Source organism: Saccoglossus kowalevskii, chromosome 1 (assembly GCF_978046115.1).
Source record: "Saccoglossus kowalevskii chromosome 1, keSacKowa6.1, whole genome shotgun sequence".
In the NCBI taxonomy this organism is placed as follows: Eukaryota; Metazoa; Hemichordata; class Enteropneusta; family Harrimaniidae; genus Saccoglossus; species Saccoglossus kowalevskii.
Genome location: NC_140641.1, coordinates 30,333,254 through 30,354,184, shown reverse-complemented (window position 1 = coordinate 30,354,184; position 20,931 = coordinate 30,333,254). Strand labels below are relative to the sequence as shown.

Sequence of the window (20,931 nt, the reverse complement as noted above, 5' to 3'; positions counted from 1 at the left end):
ACTGCTGTTGTTACTTAACCCTCTCATCATTATTTTCAAGGGTAGATAAATGGATAAGGGTGTACATTGAAGGTGATAGGTGCTAACAATCTCACTGCTCACAATAAACAGTGTGAATAAGGCACATTATCATGCTGTATTATTCTTGAGTTAATTATTGGTTTACAAATTTGAATAAATGTTAAAATATTATGCTGATGTGTCTTAAAACATTTTATAATATTTTTTCTAGTGTTATTTATTATTGTATACATGAGTCATGTGATGGTTTGAAATACTGCATGTATTGTTTTTCAGTTCATCTGAAATCAGATGTGCATGATGTGCCTGTAGGAAATTCCTTGATAATAAAAATACTAAACACTCAAAATATGTGTCTTCACTGCATCAGTCACTAACTCATGAGTAGATGGGATTTCACCACATTTTGTGTTTTTACGATACATAGAAGACCATGTACTAGTACAGTCCCAGAAAAACAGGAACTGATGCATGGGTCAGGCGTAGGGATGCAATAACAATAAATGACCATGTCATGCGAGGGTCTGGTGATGACACTAAATGAGTACACTATCTAAACAAAGTTTATTGCCAGTAATTGTATGTATATTTGTTGCTAGTTACTTAGCTTGGTACAGGTTTCTTGTATATGCAAATTAGATTAGTTTTCACTGAAAATAAACTCAAAATAAGAATCAATGAATTAATGCGATTATTTGATATACAAATATACATACACATGTCGCTGCACTTTACCCGACTGACCCATCAAAGCCGCACCTGTTTTGATCTAGTATCAGGTATATCTTGATTATACGTCAATTCTTTTATTTGTACATGGCGATTTAATATACAATTTTTTTTGCTTCTCAGGTGGTGAAAGTCCCAAGGCAGCTCAGAACGGTGAGGTCAACAGTGCCTGCAAATGCCGACCAGGAGGCAACCAACTTGTTTGTTAAAGAGGTAAGCATATGATGATGTGATTAATATTTTACAAAATTATATTTCAGATTTGATACATGTATGTTCAATATGTGCATGTGTTGATCATAATAATTTGTAGTAAGTGTTAACTCATGTGAAGTTGTTAAAACAAGAGACACATTATGAGTTGTAATGTTGCAATATATGACACTTTTACTGCTTCAGCAGTATACATTTGTAATATAGTGGCCTTGTGACATCATTTCTGCAGAGCATACTGTGTAATATTACAGTTTATTGAAGCCAGACTGTCAACGTTTAATGAAAAACCATAAATTAATACTGTGATATTTACTGTGTCAAACTTTACTCTGACTTCTCAAGGTTTGATCGTGTGTAGAGAAGAATGAATTCATGTTATTTTGTAGATACATTAGTATTAAAGCAAGTTTGTTTTACTGTTGAAGTAGAATGCTACTCAAAAGTTAAAATATTGTTATTTTAGTTATTTTTACATTTTTGATATATCATGTTAGGATGAAAAAAATGAATTAAAAATCTGGGGTCAGTTCAGAAGGAGATACAAAATAGCATGTTTTGTCTGTTTTAGATCATTTTATCATAAATGGTTGTTTCCTATGCCAAGAATATCAATCCCTCGAAATTCCGATGAGTGACATGGTGAAAAAAAGACATACATACATGTAGTGTCTTACTAGAAGTAATAAAAATGACATTTTATGCATATTTTTTTCTACGGTTTTTCTCAAAAAATAGATTGACAGTGAACTAAAAAAGTTACTATTGACTAATGCTAAAATGATTTAATAAATGTAAACTGAATTTAACATGAAATATTGTCATTGTTATATCCACTAAAATACGTGCACCTGTAAAAAATCCCATGATACTACCTTGAATTACATTGCTCTATAAGAGAATATATAGTGTTTGTGATTTTCATACGTGTGCATGTGTAGTGACAAGAATAGTAATGTCCACTGCTGCTGTTATTAAATGTACATGTACTTGTTTTTAAAAATTAGGGGAATTTTCTTACGATAGATTGCCATCAAGAGCACAGTATTTTTTGTCAGACACTTTTTTACTTCCCATTCTGTTACAAAGTACATCGTAGTACAAATGTAACATTTGTAATAGTAATACATGTAGGTGGAATCTACTATCTATATGAGTTTGTTATGATGCTGCTCTGTTGTAATCTTTTCTGGTTTTCATTAATAACATTTTAAAAATATCATAATCTCATAATCACAAAAGATAGCATCATGCACAGGTCATGGAAATGTTTTTACTTTTACCTTTTTCAGTGTATAAAGAGTTACAACTCCGATTGGTATGTGGTTAAAAAGAAATATGACGCCTACAGCGGACATTACATGCAACTGCCAAAGTAATCTCTCATTTTTATTTTATTAAAATTTTTGCAATAGCAATATTTTTGCAGATTTGTCTGTTTAGACATCAGAACAATAAGTAGTACCTTGTATTACTTTTATAAAACGATTTTTGAGTTGATTTTTGTTTTGATTACCCCCGGTAACTCAAATAAATGTTTTTGTTGCAACAGCACCATCTCATTATTTTCTGGACAAATATAATGTCAAATTTATGATTTGGCATTAAAAAAATATATAATACAACATCCATATAAAGACCACCTGTCCATAGAGACCATTTTATTGAAACCTTCCAAGTGGCCACTATACACAGGTTTTACAGTACAAGTGGTTATATCATAAATGAACCAATATTTTCTTCATGAGGTCATGCAACTTGAATCTTGCATGAACATAAAAAAAAATCATGAAAAGACAGTTTTCTGATTTTTACAAAACACTGAACAGATTAAAAATTTTCCCAGGCAAACGATCTGTCGGATTAACTTTAATTCATCTTCTAATGGAAATTTAATGTTCTAGCTTAAACAAAACATGTGATGAGTGTGTCACTATCAAATCTCAAATCACTTTCAAAAAGTGTTTGAAACATAAATTGTCATCCAGTTACAAAAGGATAATTTTCAGCTGCCATAGCTGTAAAACAGTTCATATCAATGATTAAATCAGACAGGCTTACATGTTTCATATATGTGATTTTTCTCCTTAGGTGTGTCTACATACCATGCTGTGCATGCATTTCTTTTATTTGATAAGCTTAGTTTTAATCTTAATCTTAATCTTATGTTTTGACATTTTAGTGTTGAGAAAATTGATAGTCTACCAGAGCAAGTATATGAAATTGATCAATCTGATGACAAGGCAGAAGAAGAAGATACATTATTGTCACCTCGCGGAGGAATCGAGAAAAAAGGAGTCCTTTTCAAAGCTCCATTTGGGAGTAAAAGCAAGATACCAATGATGGAGGTGAGACATTACTAGTTGAAGTACAGACAAAACTCATCAAATTTGGTTTTGTATTTTTTCAATTCAATGTTTTGTTTTTGGTAATTGGAGCAAATATTGTTATATTTCAAATCTGAATACAAGGAATTATAGATTGCCAGTTGATCTGTCCAGACAGCCACCTGTGTGTGCATATGTTCTAATTTTTCCCAGATCTTACCTTGAAAAATGATCTATTTTCTTTCGTATGAGATGTTGGTTGTAAGCATGCCAATAAAACATGGAGTACTTTGTGAAAAGTGATACATGTTGACAATGGTAGTGAAAGGGTTTATAATATGCAAATAACCTAATTAACATGCGCAGACAGAACATAGGAATTCTTTGTGAAAAAAAAGATGATACAACTTGAAATGATCGTGAAAGATGAGAAGCATTTCTTGCATTCGTAAATCACTGCACTCTGTACATTACAAATGTGTCTATTTCTATATGTGTATATCTATTTTGGGACATCAAAAATATTAAACCTCATTTCATTTCTCTGTGCAGTCATTTAAAAAGAGGTTTTTCCACTTAAGGCAGTTGCCTGATAAATCCTACGTATTGGAATATCTGAAGGAAGATAAAAGCAAAGAGAGAATGACCACCAAAGGCACGCTATTTCTTGACTCATTGGTAGAAGTTGTTAAAGTAAGCATGTATTTATTTTCAAACTGATAATTGACTGTTAGGGTAGTTAATTTCAGTGGCCCCATTTTTCCCACCACAAGTTTGGAACAACTTTGATGAACTGTCTGTTGTTTTCACCAGAACCAAAAAAGTCGGAAATATGGTTTTGAGCTTCGGATGCAAGATAAAAGTTTATACCAGTTGGCATCAGATAGCGAGAATGATCTAGAAGATTGGATAAATGCATTTAATAAAATAATACAACAAGGAAACGAGGACAAACAAAGTATTTCATCAACAGATGAACTGGAACAAGGTAAAAAATGTTTATTAATATTATGTTATGGGCAACATATACACAGCCAAATATCGGTATATTGTTTTTTTACACAAATTGTCTAGATTGCCAACTTTCAAATGCCATGCTCGATATCCTTTGATTGAAAATCAAGATGGCTGACTACATAATAAGTGATATAAAAAAACTGTAAATTGCATTCTCCTACATTTGTGGAGCTTTAGGGGTCATTATGTTGTTTGGATTGATGTTTCATTTAAGTATACAACCCATGTAAAAAAACATTGTTATGAGAAATTTGAGGATGCAATAGACGATGGTCCACCTTCCTTGCGATAAATTTTGTTCATCTGGTTTACCACCGAGGGCGCTATGTAAATCAAAGCGTTGGCTGTGATGAGTTCTTTTTCATATTGTTTATGCGCATACAGACGATGATCCACTGTTGTCACCCAGTAAACCAGAAACATTGAGAGAAAGCTTGGAGCAGAGTAAACATCCAGAGCTGATGAAGTATGCCAAAGAAACTGAACGACTAAATGCAATACGACGCAAGGACGGAAGACAAAAGTTATTTGGAATCTATCCTACACTACAGGTAAGGTACACGCACAACAGTATCTTGAAAGGCGATAGTCATCGCGTCTCACATGCACGAGATATATTGGTCTCGTATAAACAAAGATGGCCAATTTGACTGTTGCGCAGATCAACGAGTACAAACTGAGATGTTACCAAGCTTTAATTAAGTATTTTTTCGGTGATTAGAAGGTCTTAAAGGAGTCACCGGCCGTAATTAGTGCAAGTCGTGCCCATTTTCAACTTCACTGTTCAACTATCCCTAGGATTACATAACATTAATGTGAAAATGTGTAAAAACTAAACTTTGTTTCATAGTGTTTCATTTTGCATGCTTGCCCCACCCATTTTTAAATTCATAAGTGTGCAACATTGTTCAGTCATCCCAAGGATAATACTACATCAATATCATATATATTGCATAGCATTAATTATTCAATCATGTTGTGTTCATTTCATCATCTCAACAATGATCAAATAGAACCTTAAATTGCTTCCAAGTCAATAAAATGTTTCTTTTTCATAGACTGTTGGTAGGATGCTAGCTGAAGAAAAACTCCCGACAGTGACTCCCTTCAAGGAACACTTCGGAACGCGAGTCATGGTAGTGTGTGAGGAGCTCAAGTTCAGACTTTCTGCTGTTATCAATGAACACGGGGAGATTGTTGACAGCCAGGAAGAAAATACAGTTAATGTGAGTCCAATCTGTCATCGCGTCATGATGTTTTTGTCAGATTTCAAATTTGTTATCCACCTACTTGGGGTGGGTTGCATAATGACTGTATAATGCACAAAAGTGCACAGATAAATAAAATATTTGCTGCAAAACAATTTCAAAACTGTAAAATAAATCTCATAGTGGTAAAAACTACTAGTACTAGTATTTGAAATTATCACTTATGCTACTTCATGTAGATTTTGAATAACAATCTTTTTTTAGAAAAAATATTCTATATTTTTATTATTTCATATTTTCCGAGTAGTCACTTTTATTTTGGTTTCTTTCTAACATTGTAAATTTTTACATAATTCTTGCTTGCCCAAATAGTGTCTGGACATTTTATATATCATTGTTTTGTTTCTTCTTGCAGCTGGAGCCATTTTACATTTCCTTCGCTTTATTTGATGCCAAAGAAAGTAAGAAAATATCAGAAGATTTTCGAGTTGATTTAAATAATCCATATGCGAGGAATCTCTTAACTAAATCTGAAAGTAAAGATATCCCGAATGGTGGAGGGATTTCCCAATCTGAAAATCAGGAGAAGGTCATTGGTTATGGGAAACCTGATTTAGGAAAAGTAGATGAAAGTTGGTTGAAATATCCAAAACAGGTGAAGTATTTATTAATTTGATAAAGCTTACACTGTTATATTTTGAATTCAGCAACCAAATTTCTCCAGTTTGTTTATGTGCACTTTTAATAGAACAAATACAGTTTTTGTGATTTCTAAGGTAAAATTCTACAGTATATGTGATATTGCATTTAGGATTTTGTACGATAGAAATATTTATCTGAATGAGGCTGGATAATACAAGTCTGATTCCACAAAACACCTTATATTGGATGCACCAATAGTTGCGAATGGTTAAAATATTACTTATTGTAACCATAGAAACACCTCTGTAGTTTATGTGAGCGCAAAAACAAACATGATAAACCTCTAACATCTGATGTGTGTTGTAGTATGAGCAGTGAAGAAGTGCCTTCTGTCTCCGTACTTACGGTACATTGTAGAAGACTCTTTGCATTCCTACATGTAGTTGGGAGAAAGAAGTGAAGTGGACAAACGGCTGTTGACTCTGTGTGATGTTTCTGTATTATCAATGCACTGTGACTTGAAATTGGACATGAAATGAATTTTGCTGTTACAGCAAGTCTCAGAAATTATTGGGGCAGCCAATTTGCAAATTCGCTAGCGAATTGGCTTACGAATCGCGCTGACACCGACTCGTGGTCGCGTCCAGTCCAGAAATGATGCGTGACAGGTGTATGATGACTGAAGTCATACTGTATTTGTCTTGTAGGGTTTATTCTCGGTTACAGCACCCCATTCTGAAATCTATCTTGTAGCAAGGATAGAGAAGGTTTTACAAGGTAATATTACAACATGTGTGGAACCCTATATGAAGAGTGGAGATATACTAAAGGTAAATCACAGTACAATATTGCAAACCATCCTTTTCATTTGACAATTACTCAAATAGATTTACCAATATTTAGCAGCTGTAGTTGATATGAAATAATTTTACAAAATAAAGTGCTCCATAAATACGTCGATGTGATTGTAAGTAATAATGTGTACCTTCAATACTTGTAACTTAAAGGCAAGTATAAACAATAATACACTGCTTGTGTATTTTCCTCTGGTAAACTACAGATGTTTTGGCAGGAGTCATTTACACACTGTTACCTAGTCCTAATCAATTTGTAAATCTTTTCACTGTGTTCAGTGCTTGCATGTACTGTAAACTGCTTTAATTTCAAGAAAGAAAATTGTTCTTGAAAATCATGAAAATTTCTCTGTGTGTACAGCAGCTTTCATTTCTAGCAGCAAAAATTAAGCGGTTAACAGTATCTATTACTTTTTGGTTTTGCAGATCAAAGACATCATTTACTCTCGCAGTCAAATAATTTCAAAGTTACCAAATATTTTGTCTACTATGACATGTGAGATGTATTGCAATACTAATTATTTTGCTTCATGTATTTGCTTCAGCTTTCACAGAAATTATTAAAACAAGCCAAAATATTCTGCCACCGAATGGGAGATTATAGAATGCCTTTTGCATGGGCTGCCAGGCAAGTTAGATTTTAATACAGATTTCAATTTTTAAAAATTACTTTACACGATGTATGATTGTTTTATATTTTGTGTAAATATTCTCATCTTAGACCATTATTTCAAGACAAGCAAGTAGACCCTCATGCCGACTTTACACCATTTTATAAGCAAGAAAGTGCCAGACTGTCCGATGATGATCTGCTGAAACACTTGAAAGACATAAAAGCTAGTCCAGACAAACTTGGCAAGTTACAGGTTGTACCAGGCAGTTTGAAAATTTCAGTCAATCCTGTCAAAGCTCTGCCTCCAAGTAAGTGATGTATTTATTCTTACACTTAGAAAATATATCTATTATGTTAGCATTTATGACACAACAGATAAAGAGATAAGAACACACGTTTATTTGGCAAAACAGGGGGGGGGGGGCACGCTGCTGGGACCATACAAACAGTCTGAAATACATAGCTGAAATCTGCCTAACAATGAGTGCTACCTAACTTGCCTAGACTAGTCCCACAGCGAGCCCCCCAGTGAGACGGTTAGCAGTGTCAAACTACTACCGCAGAAAAGATATAGTAAAGTACAGCAAATCTGAAAAGATCAAAAAACAGTCTGCAAAAAACAGAAATTAGACTCCCATATATATATTCAATTTGAAATATTTTCAAATTAAGTCATTCTTCTTTTTTTTAAGATTATGCATAAAATCAAGTGATAAGGCTTCATGTTATTTGTCATGAGAATGATGCAATACAGAATTTTGTAAACTATCAATTTTTAGCTCCGCTGTCGACTTTGTCGAGCGGAGCTTATCATATGAGTGATTGTCCGTCGTCCTTCGCCCTTGTCAATGTTTTACTTTTTCGGCTTCTTCTTGAAAACTACAATCTACAATCAATTACATATATAGGTACTACATGTGGACCTCTCTCAGATTTGTTCTATTTCTAATGATATCTTCTGTTCTTTAATTGCCATGTGCATTGCTAACAGCGGAGCTATCTCGACCGACAGGCTGCTTGTTTGCCACTACCGATAGGAATGTTCCAGGATCTGACATTACTGTAACTGCTTGTCTACTAAACCCCCAGTGAAACGCTCACTGCTGAACAAATTTTCTGATGCTTTTTCTGACTTCGTCTTGTGAAATCGAAGCTGTATGTGCATTTCCTGCTGTTGTTTGCGGGGTCACATTCATCCTTGTCAGTAGATCTAATAAGTTATTTTACGTAAAAAAAAAAGTGATCAATCTAAGAGAGTGGCTCATGAATTTTGCTCACCACTCTTTTCTCTGTTTCTGCCAAAATATTTAATAAATGAAAGAAGAAAAAAACAGCAACCACAACAAATTTTTCGGCATTGCAGGACCTTCTAGCAACATTTCTGCATGAGTTCTTTCTGTTGTTGTTTAGACTGTTTGACGCCATCACTGGTGCCATTGGATCCATACCCTATACCACCAATTACTGATGTACTACTAGAGATAGAAGAGTTCATACCGGAGGAAGGCAGATTCTCCTATCCTCATACAAACTATGTCAATCATTTGTATGTCTATCCACGTTCTTTGAAGTATGACGGACAGAAAGCATTTAATAAGGTATTTATACTCAAATGTTTACTATTTCAACATAAATACATAGGAATCAAATAAAAAATAAATTCTCAAGAGCAAAATGGGGTTTATGTCAGTCAACAGTGATACAGTGACCCCTTTTTAAATTGCGGGTGTTGGGATCCATGCAGAAATCGCAAAGGTGTTTTCAAGCATTGAAAATGGAAAAAAAAACATAACATTGGTTCATTTACCCCTATAGTATGTTTGCTTTATTGAAAACATCTTAGCATCACAGCTTTATGGATGTCATCATTGTCGGTTAATTTCGCACAATTTCTGTTCAGTCCACCTCTTGGTCAACCTCGAAAACAAATTTTCTCAGCTTTTCTTCAATCTTTCTTCTTTCTTGACACAGTTGATCTGACACAGTCTGAAAACGGGGACTTATGTTTTGACCTCCATGCGTCCGTGTGTCCTTGCGTGCGTGCGTGTGTCCATCCGTCCGTCCGGACCTGTATCTTAGAAATGCCTGGACCAATCACAATTAAACTTCACACATACATCATACATGATATTATACATATGCACGTCAATTTGACCTGATTCAAGGTGGCCGAATGGCGACCATTTTTGTGTTAAAAAATCATCAAAATCAAGCATTTTTCGGCTGTTTACAGATGGATTTTGTTCAAACCTTGTATATATGTTGGACATTATAGGACCCTGATGCACATTATTTTGTTTTACGATCTGATTCAAGATAACCGAATGGCGGCCATTTTTGTGCTAAAAAAATCATAAAAATCAAGCATTTTTCAGCTGTTTACAGATGGATTTTGTTCAAACTTGATATATACATTAGACATTATGGGACCTTGATGCAAATAATTTTGTTTTTCAGATAACATTCAAAATAGCCGACTGGCGACCATTTTGTTTTAATGAATGGGCTTCTAGACCCATATCTCCGACTTGTTTTGACTGATTATGTTCAAATTTTAAATATTCATTATACATCATGTCATAGATAGACAGATATATTGGTTTGACAATCCTATTCAAAATGGCCGAATGGTGGTCATTTTTGTGCTAAAAAATCATCAAATATCAAGCATTTCTGGCATTTATGGATGGATTTCATTCAAACTTATAACATACATTAGACATTTCAGGTTCCTGATGCACGTCTTTTTATTTTTCAGATTGAATTAAAAATGGCCGACTTTTGTTTTAATGATTGGGCTTCTAGAGCCATATCTCTTAAATGCTTTGACTGATTATATTCAAATTTGATATATTCGTTATACATCATGTTATTTATATATACATATATTCAAAATGGCTGATTTTGAATGCTGTTCCAGAGCAATATCTCTCAATATGGACAAGTACTTGTTTGACGATCAGATACAAATGTCAATCATTTTAATGTTAAAAAAATCATATTCCTGACATGGTTATATTCCAGCTATATTACTATAAACAAAACTATATATCTTAAATTTGATAACTAACAGGGACTGTGCCATGCATGGCTTGTTTACGTATAGACAGACTGGATAACTTTCGCTTAGACATGCTGCTCAGTTGAGAACTAGAGATCAGTATGATGGATTCAACACCCCTGCATCATGGCGCCATCACCCTTTGTGTCTCAGTAATTGACACACAGTAGTAGGTGTCTCCTCCAGACCTTTATCAGCCAATTAAATACTTCAAAACTGTCGGCAAAACACAATAGAATTTTTGGGAGCCATCCAACTACCTGCGAAATCGCAACTTACTGAGGCTCGACTTAGCGAGGGGTCACTGTACACGACTTTGATTACGCCTCAGTGACCAAAAACATGCAATAGATCCACAAATGATTTTTCCCTTGTCTTAGTTTTAACTTTTTAACTCTGTCATTGGCATTTTAGGCTCGCAATATAGCAGTTGTAGTTGAATTCCGTGATTCAGACGAGGAAGGTGCTCAACCGTTACAATGTATACGTGGTAGACCAGGATCACCTGTATTTGTAACACACTCCTCGGCTGCAGTATTACATCATTTTACAACTCCTGAATTCTACGAAGAAGTAAGTAGTCAACCATATTCTATTGATTATGTAAATGATAGTAAATTTGTTATAAACTTACCTTTATACTTAAAATAATCATTATTATTATTATTATCTGTCACTCTAACGTCATATTAGGAAATGTGAATTCCAAATATGGAATGATTACGTGCGTAAACGTCCTATAATAATAAAAACAAAAATAGCTGCCACCAGAGTTTGGCCGGACTTAACACAAAGAAGTTCGCTGATTCTGTTCTAAACATTTTGAATTTCAGCATTCCCATGGTGTATCCTTGGAAGGAAAAGGAAATGTATAAAAAATAAAGTTATTACGAGAATACCTCAAAGTATGCACTGATACAGTATGCCGCGCATCGACCTCCGCTGCTCTTCGGTCGATACTTTAGCTATACTGTCTTCGTGCATACTTTGAAGTATTCTCGTAATAACCTTATATTATAGCAAGTCTTGGAAGTATTGGGGCAGCAACTTGAATTGTCTGACAGCTGTGACAGTTGGCTTTTCTTTTCAAACTTGCTTTAATACACTCCCAGGCCTGACAAATCTTTACAGCCGTAAGAGACAGGCAGTCCTTTCACATTGCAGTATTCAAAAAATTATTGAATTTTAATATTTTCTTATATGTACCATACATTGAAGGTTTATCTTGTTAAATTCATACCAGCTGCTTTCATTTGTTTTTGCCTGTATTTCAGACCAAGATAGTTCTGCCGACTCAGTTACACGACAAACATCATTTGCTGTTTTCGTTTTACCACATTAGTTGTGAACAGTCAAAAGGAACCGTAAAACGTAAAGACACTGTGGAGACGTTAGGTAGGTATGACTTTGATGTTTTGAGTGATGCCATCGCTCTCAGTGATGTGGTTGATGTTGATATTAACATGTTGTTGTTCTCAAAGATTTTACTTGACTTGTTGAAAAGAGTTTTTTGAGATATTGGCATGCATTGTTTCAAAGGGGGGTGGCATGAGCTGCATTTTTTAGGCTCGCTGTCATTTTGTAGATGACAGAGTAGAAGTGTTCATATAGGTGATCATCTGTCATTGTTCAATTCTATTCAACAACTTCTTGAAAACTACCACCACAATTATTCTTTTGATGCTGTAAACCGCTTATATTTAATGTTAGACGAATTATGGTGCCGACAGTCATTGAAAAATGCCATAAAATCTGAAATCATAATTTATATTATCGGTAATAGTATTTTTCCTTAATGTGGTACCACATGAGTAAAGCACATAGTGATATTATCATAATCCTAGCGTATATTTGTGCAAACACAAATTAATTTTCTAGCCATCTTGGTTTTGTCTTGCATGTGTACACCCAAACATTGTACCACATCATTTACAACCACAAATTAGCAAAAATATGCAGCTCATGCCACTTTTACTTTCAGTATAGTCTTGTCAGAGGTAATAACAAATGCCTAAAATTGTTATTGATCTAATGTATATTTTTCTAAATATGCATGACCTCCATGAGTGTACTGCAGTGTTTTGCTTTCATCACTTCTTGCTGTCTTGTGAAGAATTTCAGATTTAATTTTCAGTTACCATTTTGTGCATACATAGCATGCTGCTTTACTTGCTACTACATGTACCATGTTTCTTCATAGATTTTTTTTTCCTCCACTTCACTGATATTGAAAACAAGTAGCAAAAATTACACATGACTATTTGTTGGGAAACACACACATTGCAAATAGTCTTGTGAATGACCACACATAAAACACATTGTAAATTTAACATACAGATAACTTGTGTGAGGTGTAAATGACGTGAACATGACCAAAAGTTTGCGAGTAACTCAACCATCATTAAATTAGCTTTGAATTTCATAACGAATTTTGAAACAAAATAAAACCGATTAGCGACCATCAACTTTTTTCCTCTCTTTCTCTCTTTTTTTCCCCTCTTTGTATCTCACTTTTTGCCATCTTCTTTAGGAAACGAAATTGAATCTAAAGGTAGTACATTCAGTGGTATACAGAGTTTCTTTAACTCGGCATGCAATACTAGCATTCCTATGTTACTAACCTCTTCTTTTTCTATGATTTTTTTAACACTTATTCTCAAAATGTTAGATTTTATAGGCTCCTGTAGCTGCCATTTTTTCATTATTTTTATTCTTTGAAATATTTAATTTTGTTTAGGTTTGCTATTAGAACTGATGATCTCACACCATCAACTTGATAAACAAGAGACATACAGGAACTCCTTGCAAAGCAAAACAGAATAAATTAAACTAATTTATCAATTTTATGCATGATTGAAAACCATTTTGACACACATGGTAATCTCTGTGATGCAAGAAAAAATATATATTGTGTAAAAAATTACTTGGATCACAAGTTTATCAATTTATTTAAACTCAAGATCCAAGTTTGCTGTTTAGTCACTGTGTGGCCTTTTATGATAACATTTTCACATACCATTGCTGCACAGAAGCTCTCTGTGATGTGTACACTCATCCTGGATGATATTTATCAATTGACTTCAAATTCAATGCCAGTGCCCGCACACATTTTTGTTTCACCCATGCCATTACATTTTCACATTGATTTCATTTATTTTATTGCAGTGGGATATGCTTGGATTCAAGTTCTCTCAAATAGCAGGTAAGATTGGTCTTCTAATTGTAATTTTGTTTCCTTTCACCACCACCAACATCTTCTGTAAATTTAGCACCAAATACACAGGTTGTCACAGTTGTGATTGAGAAATAAGTGATCCATTCTTGCACTACTCCTTCTTCATTCACAAGTTAAGATAAAGTAACATTAATTGGTAATTATAAAGATATAGTTAATCTAACTTGTTCTATGACAGTCTAATAACTGGGTGATCTCATATTGCGATCCCAGCAGGAGAGCACCTGTTTATTTCTCAATCTGTAATTCTTATTCTCGTTTCTTGTGATTTTGATCAAAATTTATCATCTGTCATTGTAATATAACTTGATAGAGTAATAAAATATGAAATAACATAATTATTTATGTATTATTTAAACCTAAGAAACGATTAACCAATGTTATTTATCATAATACCATCCACTGCCTATTATTGAAATGCCGTGTTGTCATTGGTTGATCAGTACCATGTGTATCCCTGTCCTAAGGCAGTAACTGGTTCGTAATTGAGGTCAAAGCATGAACATTCAAACAAGGATGTGTGTGACATGTCGAATTTTCTCCAAATTTGTATTGATCGTTTAAATAACAAATTTCCTTTATTCTTTAAAATTAAAAAAAATTAGCTATTAACATGTTTTTGCATTTCGTTTGCTAGTGATCATTTTTCGCATAACTGAAATACTAGCATCCAAGAGACACTGTTGATTTCCTCACTCTCAAGCTATAACTCCGCATATATTCAATTTTCTGACATTTTAGAGTGTTATAAATTGAAATAAATGGCTTGGTTGCATCTCGCCCATTATTGCACACATCCCATTCTTGGCCCAGCAACAATGAGAAATGCGTCAGTTTTCATTACTTAATTATACCTACCATCTATAATAATTAACCATTTGCAACTTGTTTCTTGTAAAATAACAAGTCTTTTATTAATAGTTTTCTCTCAAACTCCAAAAGCCGGGTTCGTACGCAGCCCTGAATGTACAGGAATTCCAAATATCACATTTCCATGGCTTTTAACAAATCCTTGAAAAATATGAAAATCCATACTTCATTAAATTTAATAAAACATCATCTCTCTTACTGTCTTCTTTTCATTTATAATTTGCCAATGGCAGGAAAGATTCATTTCTGACTGCAGACATCACCATATTGCGTGAAATGTACAGTTCAGAGCTCATTTTCAACACCAACAAGATTGTGGTTTTCTAACTTGTGCCAGATTGGTGATCTCTGAAAAGACTATTTTCTTTGACTAAAATAGTCTGAAATCTTATTAATATTTATTCTGATGTGTACGAACCCTGTAAATATGTTTGGTTATGTTCCAAATATGTATCAGATAACCACCCTGCATTCATAGTAGTAGTAATAAGAGTGAATCCAACAATCGGTAAACATAAAAACAATTGGACCATGCATGCATCAACTTCTCTTGTACCCTTTGCCTCATTTATTCTCAAGCTGACTTGTGTTCATATTTTACGCATATTACTTTGTCTATTTCATTTTCTAGTTATGATCGTACTCGTCCTTCACGGTAAGCCCAGCACAACGGCGTACATACTCTCATTCAACACTGCTTGTACCCGCCACATCACGTCATTTGTTTCTGACATATATCACTAGCTATCTGATGACACAAATTTTCTTTACTATCACCTTGACTTTCTACACAATGTTTGCCTCTAATAATAAAAACCCAATTTTCTGTGTATATGTTTTACAATTTCGTCTGGTCTAACGGTGCTCGTATGTTGTGTCAGTATTTATTCCTGCATTATCTGAAATATGTTATGTTTCACTCAGGTACCAGTAACTAACATATTTGTTGTATATGTGCTTTTACTCTATTACGCTATTATGCAATTTTTGTCCTCTCTATGCCTCGACTGATTTGGGTGAATTTCATGAGAGAAGGATTGTCAAAATGTCACAGGGATATTTGTGAGATTTACAATAATTGTACTAGTGAAAATAGATTATGTACAGTATATGTAAATTGCTTTAATTTTGTGAGAGACAAATGATCATTATTTTTGTACTATATAGATTCTATATAGATTATAAATTTGTTTGGGCATCTCTAAAGATAGAAGTCTCAGTAACTTTTGCAGGGGTCCTAGGGAGCCTCAGTAACTTTTGCAAGATCCTAGGGATTCACAGTGATATTTACAACATCATAGAGAATCTCAGTAACTTTTGTAGGGGTTCTAGGAAGTTTCATTGTCTTTTGCAGGGGTCCTAGGGAGCCTCAGTAACTTTTGCAAGATCCTAGGGATTCACAGTGATATTTACAACATCATAGAGAATCTCAGTAACTTTTGTAGGGGTTCTAGGAAGTTTCATTGTCTTTTGCAGGGGTCCTAGGGAGCCTCAGTAACTTTTGCAAGATCCTAGGGATTCACAGTGATATTTACAACATCATAGAGAATCTCAGTAACTTTTGTAGGGGTTCTAGGAAGTTTCATTGACTTTTGCAGGGGTCCTAGGGAGCCTCACTAACTTTTGCAAGATCCTAGGGATTCACAGTGATATTTACAACATCATAGAGAATCTCAGTAACTTTTGTAGGGGTTCTAGGAAGTTTCATTGTCTTTTGCAGGGGTCCTAGGGAGCCTCAGTAACTTTTGCAAGATCCTAGGGATTCACAGTGATATTTACAACATCATAGAGAATCTCAGTAACTTTTGTAGGGGTTCTAGAAAGTTTCATTGACTTTTGCAGGGGTCCTAGGGAGCCTCACTAACTTTTGCAAAATCCTAGGGATTCACAGTGATATTTACAACATCATAGAGAATCTCAGTAACTTTTGTAGGGGTTCTAGGAAGTTTCATTGTCTTTTGCAGGGGTCCTAGGGAGCCTCAGTAACTTTTGCAAGATCCTAGGGATTCACAGTGATATTTACAACATCATAGAGAATCTCAGTAACTTTTGTAGGGGTTCTAGGAAGTTTCATTGACTTTTGCAGGGGTCCTATGGTGGCTCACTAACATTTGCAAGATCCTGGGGATTCACAGTGATATTTACAACATCATAGAGAATCTCAGTAACTTTTGTAGGGGTTCTAGGAAGTTTCATTGACTTTTGCAGGGGTCCTATGGTGGCTCACTAACTTTTGCAAGATCCTGGGGATTCACAGTGATATTTACAACATCATAGAGAATCTCAGTAACTTTTGTAGGGGTTCTAGGAAGTTTCATTGACTTTTGCAGGGGTCCTAGGGAGCCTCACTAACTTTTGCAAGATCCTGGGGATTTACAGTGATATTTACAACATCATAGAGAATCTCAGTAACATTTTCAGGGGTCCTAGGGAGCCTCACTAACTTTTGCAAGATCCTGGGGATTTACAGTGATATTTACAACATCATAGAGAATCTCAGTAACTTTTGTAGGGGTTCTAGGAAGTTTCATTGTCTTTTGCAGGGGTCCTAGGGAGCCTCACTAACTTTTGCAAGATCCTGGGGATTCACAGTGATATTTACAACATCATAGAGAATCTCAGTAACTTTTGTAGGGGTTCTAGGAAGTTTCATTGTCTTTTGCAGGGGTCCTAGGGAGCCTCAGTAACTTTTGCAAGATCCTAGGGATTCACAGTGATATTTACAACATCATAGAGAATCTCAGTAACTTTTGTAGGGGTTCTAGGAAGTTTCATTGACTTTTGCAGGGGTCCTATGGTGGCTCACTAACTTTTGCAAGATCCTGGGGATTCACAGTGATATTTACAACATCATAGAGAATCTCAGTAACTTTTGTAGGGGTTCTAGGAAGTTTCATTGACTTTTGCAGGGGTCCTAGGGAGCCTCACTAACTTTTGCAAGATCCTGGGGATTTACAGTGATATTTACAACATCATAGAGAATCTCAGTAACTTTTGTAAGGGTTCTAGGAAGTTTCATTGACTTTTGCAGGGGTCCTAGGGAGCCTCACTAACTTTTGCAAAATCCTAGGGATTCACAGTGATATTTACAACATCATAGAGAATCTCAGTAACTTTTGTAGGGGTCCTAGGGAGCCTCACTAACTTTTGCAAGATCCTAGGGAGCCTCACTAACTTTTGCAAGATCCTGGGGATTCACAGTGATATTTACAACATCATAGAGAATCTCAGTAACTTTTGTAGGGGTTCTAGGAAGTTTCATTGTCTTTTGCAGGGGTCCTAGGGAGCCTCAGTAACTTTTGCAAGATCCTAGGGATTCACAGTGATATTTACAACATCATAGAGAATCTCAGTAACTTTTGTAGGGGTTCTAGGAAGTTTCATTGACTTTTGCAGGGGTCCTATGGTGGCTCACTAACTTTTGCAAGATCCTGGGGATTCACAGTGATATTTACAACATCATAGAGAATCTCAGTAACTTTTGTAGGGGTTCTAGGAAGTTTCATTGACTTTTGCAGGGGTCCTAGGGAGCCTCACTAACTTTTGCAAGATCCTGGGGATTTACAGTGATATTTACAACATCATAGAGAATCTCAGTAGCTTTTTCAGGGGTCCTAGGGAGCCTCACTAACTTTTGCAAGATCCTGGGGATTTACAGTGATATTTACAACATCATAGAGAATCTCAGTAACTTTTGCAGGGGTCCTAGGGAGCCTCACTAACTTTTGCAAAATCCTAGGGATTCACAGTGATATTTACAACATCATAGAGAATCTCAGTAACTTTTGTAGGGGTCCTAGGGAGCCTCACTAACTTTTGCAAGATCCTGGGGATTCACAGTGATATTTACAACATCATAGAGAATCTCAGTAACTTTTGTAGGGGTTCTAGGAAGTTTCATTGACTTTTGCATGGGTCCTATGGTGGCTCACTAACTTTTGCAAGATCCTGGGGATTCACAGTGATATTTACAACATCATAGAGAATCTCAGTAACTTTTGTAGGGGTTCTCGGAAGTTTCATTGTCTTTTGCAGGGGTCCTAGGGAGCCTCACTAACTTTTGCAAGATCCTGGGGATTCACAGTGATATTTACAACATCATAGAGAATCTCAGTAACTTTTGTAGGGGTTCTAGGAAGTTTCATTGACTTTTGCAGGGGTCCTATGGTGGCTCACTAACTTTTGCAAGATCCTGGGGATTCACAGTGATATTTACAACATCATAGAGAATCTCAGTAACTTTTGTAGGGGTTCTAGGAAGTTTCATTGTCTTTTGCAGGGGTCCTAGGGAGCCTCACTAACTTTTGCAAGATCCTGGGGATTCACAGTGATATTTACAACATCATAGAGAATCTCAGTAACTTTTGTAGGGGTTCTAGGAAGTTTCATTGACTTTTGTAGGGGTCCTAGGGAGCCTCACTAACTTTTGCAAGATCCTGGGGATTCACAGTGATATTTACAACATCATAGAGAATCTCAGTAACTTTTGTAGGGGTTCTAGGAAGTTTCATTGACTTTTGCAGGGGTCCTAGGGAGCCTCACTAACTTTTGCAAAATCCTAGGGATTCACAGTGATATTTACAACATCATAGAGAATCTCAGTAACTTTTGCAGGGGTCCTAGGGAGCCTCACTAACTTTTGCAAAATCCTAGGGATTCACAGTGATATTTACAACATCATAGAGAATATCAGTAACTTTTGTAGGGGTTCTAGGGAGTTTCATTGACTTTTGCATGGGTCCTATGGTGGCTCAGTAACTTTTGCAAGATCCTGGGGATTCACAGTGATATTTGCAACATTATAGAGAATCTCAGTAACTTTTGCACAGGTCCTAGGGAGACTCAGTAACTTTGACAAAATTTCATTCTTATAAAAAATGACATCAAATCACAATAAATTCTCATTGTATGTAATCAAAATGTTTTAACCATTTTTAGTATTCATGCAAAAATTATTAGATATTTTTATTGTAATATTTCATGTCACCGAGGAAAATTTCAGGAAATAATTTCACCATAGAAACCAGTGCAAAATGCAAAATTTTCATGACATTTTTTTCTAAAAAAAATTGTATGGTGACCCCAATTTTCTCGTTAATTTTTGGTATGCTAATAACATCCACCCATAATAACGAAGGAATAAAAATAGAAGTCATGTAATTTTCGATTTGGCTTGAACCTCATTAATTTTGAAATCTAGTTACGTCTGCAGCTATATGTCAAACCGTCCAATGTAGTTTGTATTCTGCTTTTGAATTGTAATCATGTTTCAGTCACTGTGTTATACATGTAATTCCACTCACTCTAAAAAACAAACAAACATAAGATGACAATATATGTGATATGTAATTATTGTTTTCCATGTATAAAAAGTATGTTACTATAAGGCTAGCAAAAAAAATATATTTCTGGTCAAATTTAAAAAAGAGTGGTGTTTTTTTGTTTTGTTTTTTGCTTAAATATCAGACAAAACTCAAATTGTGCTGATTTCAATTCATTGCCAGGAGATGAAATAAGTGAAAAACAGAAAAGATCAGCCTGCATTGCTTGTTGATCACAAATTTAACTTTTTTTAGGCATATTAAAGTGAAAAGCTTTTTGTTTTCAACTGTATTGTATTTTGAGATAGTATGTGGACAAATGAATGTATTTTTATTTAAAATTTAAAAATGATAACAACTATTTCTACTCACAATATTTTCTTGTTATGTATAGGATTAATGTGGATGATATTATTGTGCCTGTGGCTGGCGTTACACATCTGCCATCGGGATATCTATCATGTAAAATACTTGGTCTTGGAAAGGTGAGTAGATCTTACTCTGAATGATAATACCGGTACATGTGTTCATCAGATTGACAAAAAAAAACTTAAAAATTGACCCAAGAATCAAATGGCTAAAAGTTGACCAATTGGAATGGTGCTATATAGGCCAACCCCTTGACCCTATGATGAAATGACTAAAAATCAACCAATTGGACCCAGGACTGGTGCTATATAGGCAAACCCCTTGACTCTATGATGAAATGGCTAAAAGTTGACCAATTGGACCTACGAATGGTGCTTTATAGGCCAACCCCTTGACCCTATGATGAAATGACTAAAAATCAACCAATTGGACCCAGGAATAGTGCTATATA

General features: G+C 35.0%; 1 protein-coding gene across 1 annotated transcript in view; it reads left to right on the top strand.

The window, feature by feature from the left end:
* LOC100376340 (dedicator of cytokinesis protein 9-like) overlaps positions 1-20,931 on the top strand; it is a 118,680-nt gene that overhangs the window by 44,438 nt on the left and 53,311 nt on the right. The window contains exons 3-19 of the mRNA XM_085500692.1: positions 874-963; positions 2,256-2,338; positions 3,146-3,311; positions 3,843-3,983; positions 4,104-4,278; positions 4,692-4,858; positions 5,366-5,533; positions 5,931-6,170; positions 6,865-6,987; positions 7,557-7,639; positions 7,733-7,932; positions 9,035-9,222; positions 11,100-11,258; positions 11,960-12,080; positions 13,851-13,887; positions 15,422-15,445; positions 20,506-20,596. Coding sequence (XP_085356818.1) covers positions 874-963; positions 2,256-2,338; positions 3,146-3,311; positions 3,843-3,983; positions 4,104-4,278; positions 4,692-4,858; positions 5,366-5,533; positions 5,931-6,170; positions 6,865-6,987; positions 7,557-7,639; positions 7,733-7,932; positions 9,035-9,222; positions 11,100-11,258; positions 11,960-12,080; positions 13,851-13,887; positions 15,422-15,445; positions 20,506-20,596 — 2,256 coding nt within the window. The remainder of the gene's footprint in view (positions 1-873; positions 964-2,255; positions 2,339-3,145; positions 3,312-3,842; positions 3,984-4,103; positions 4,279-4,691; positions 4,859-5,365; positions 5,534-5,930; positions 6,171-6,864; positions 6,988-7,556; positions 7,640-7,732; positions 7,933-9,034; positions 9,223-11,099; positions 11,259-11,959; positions 12,081-13,850; positions 13,888-15,421; positions 15,446-20,505; positions 20,597-20,931) is intronic.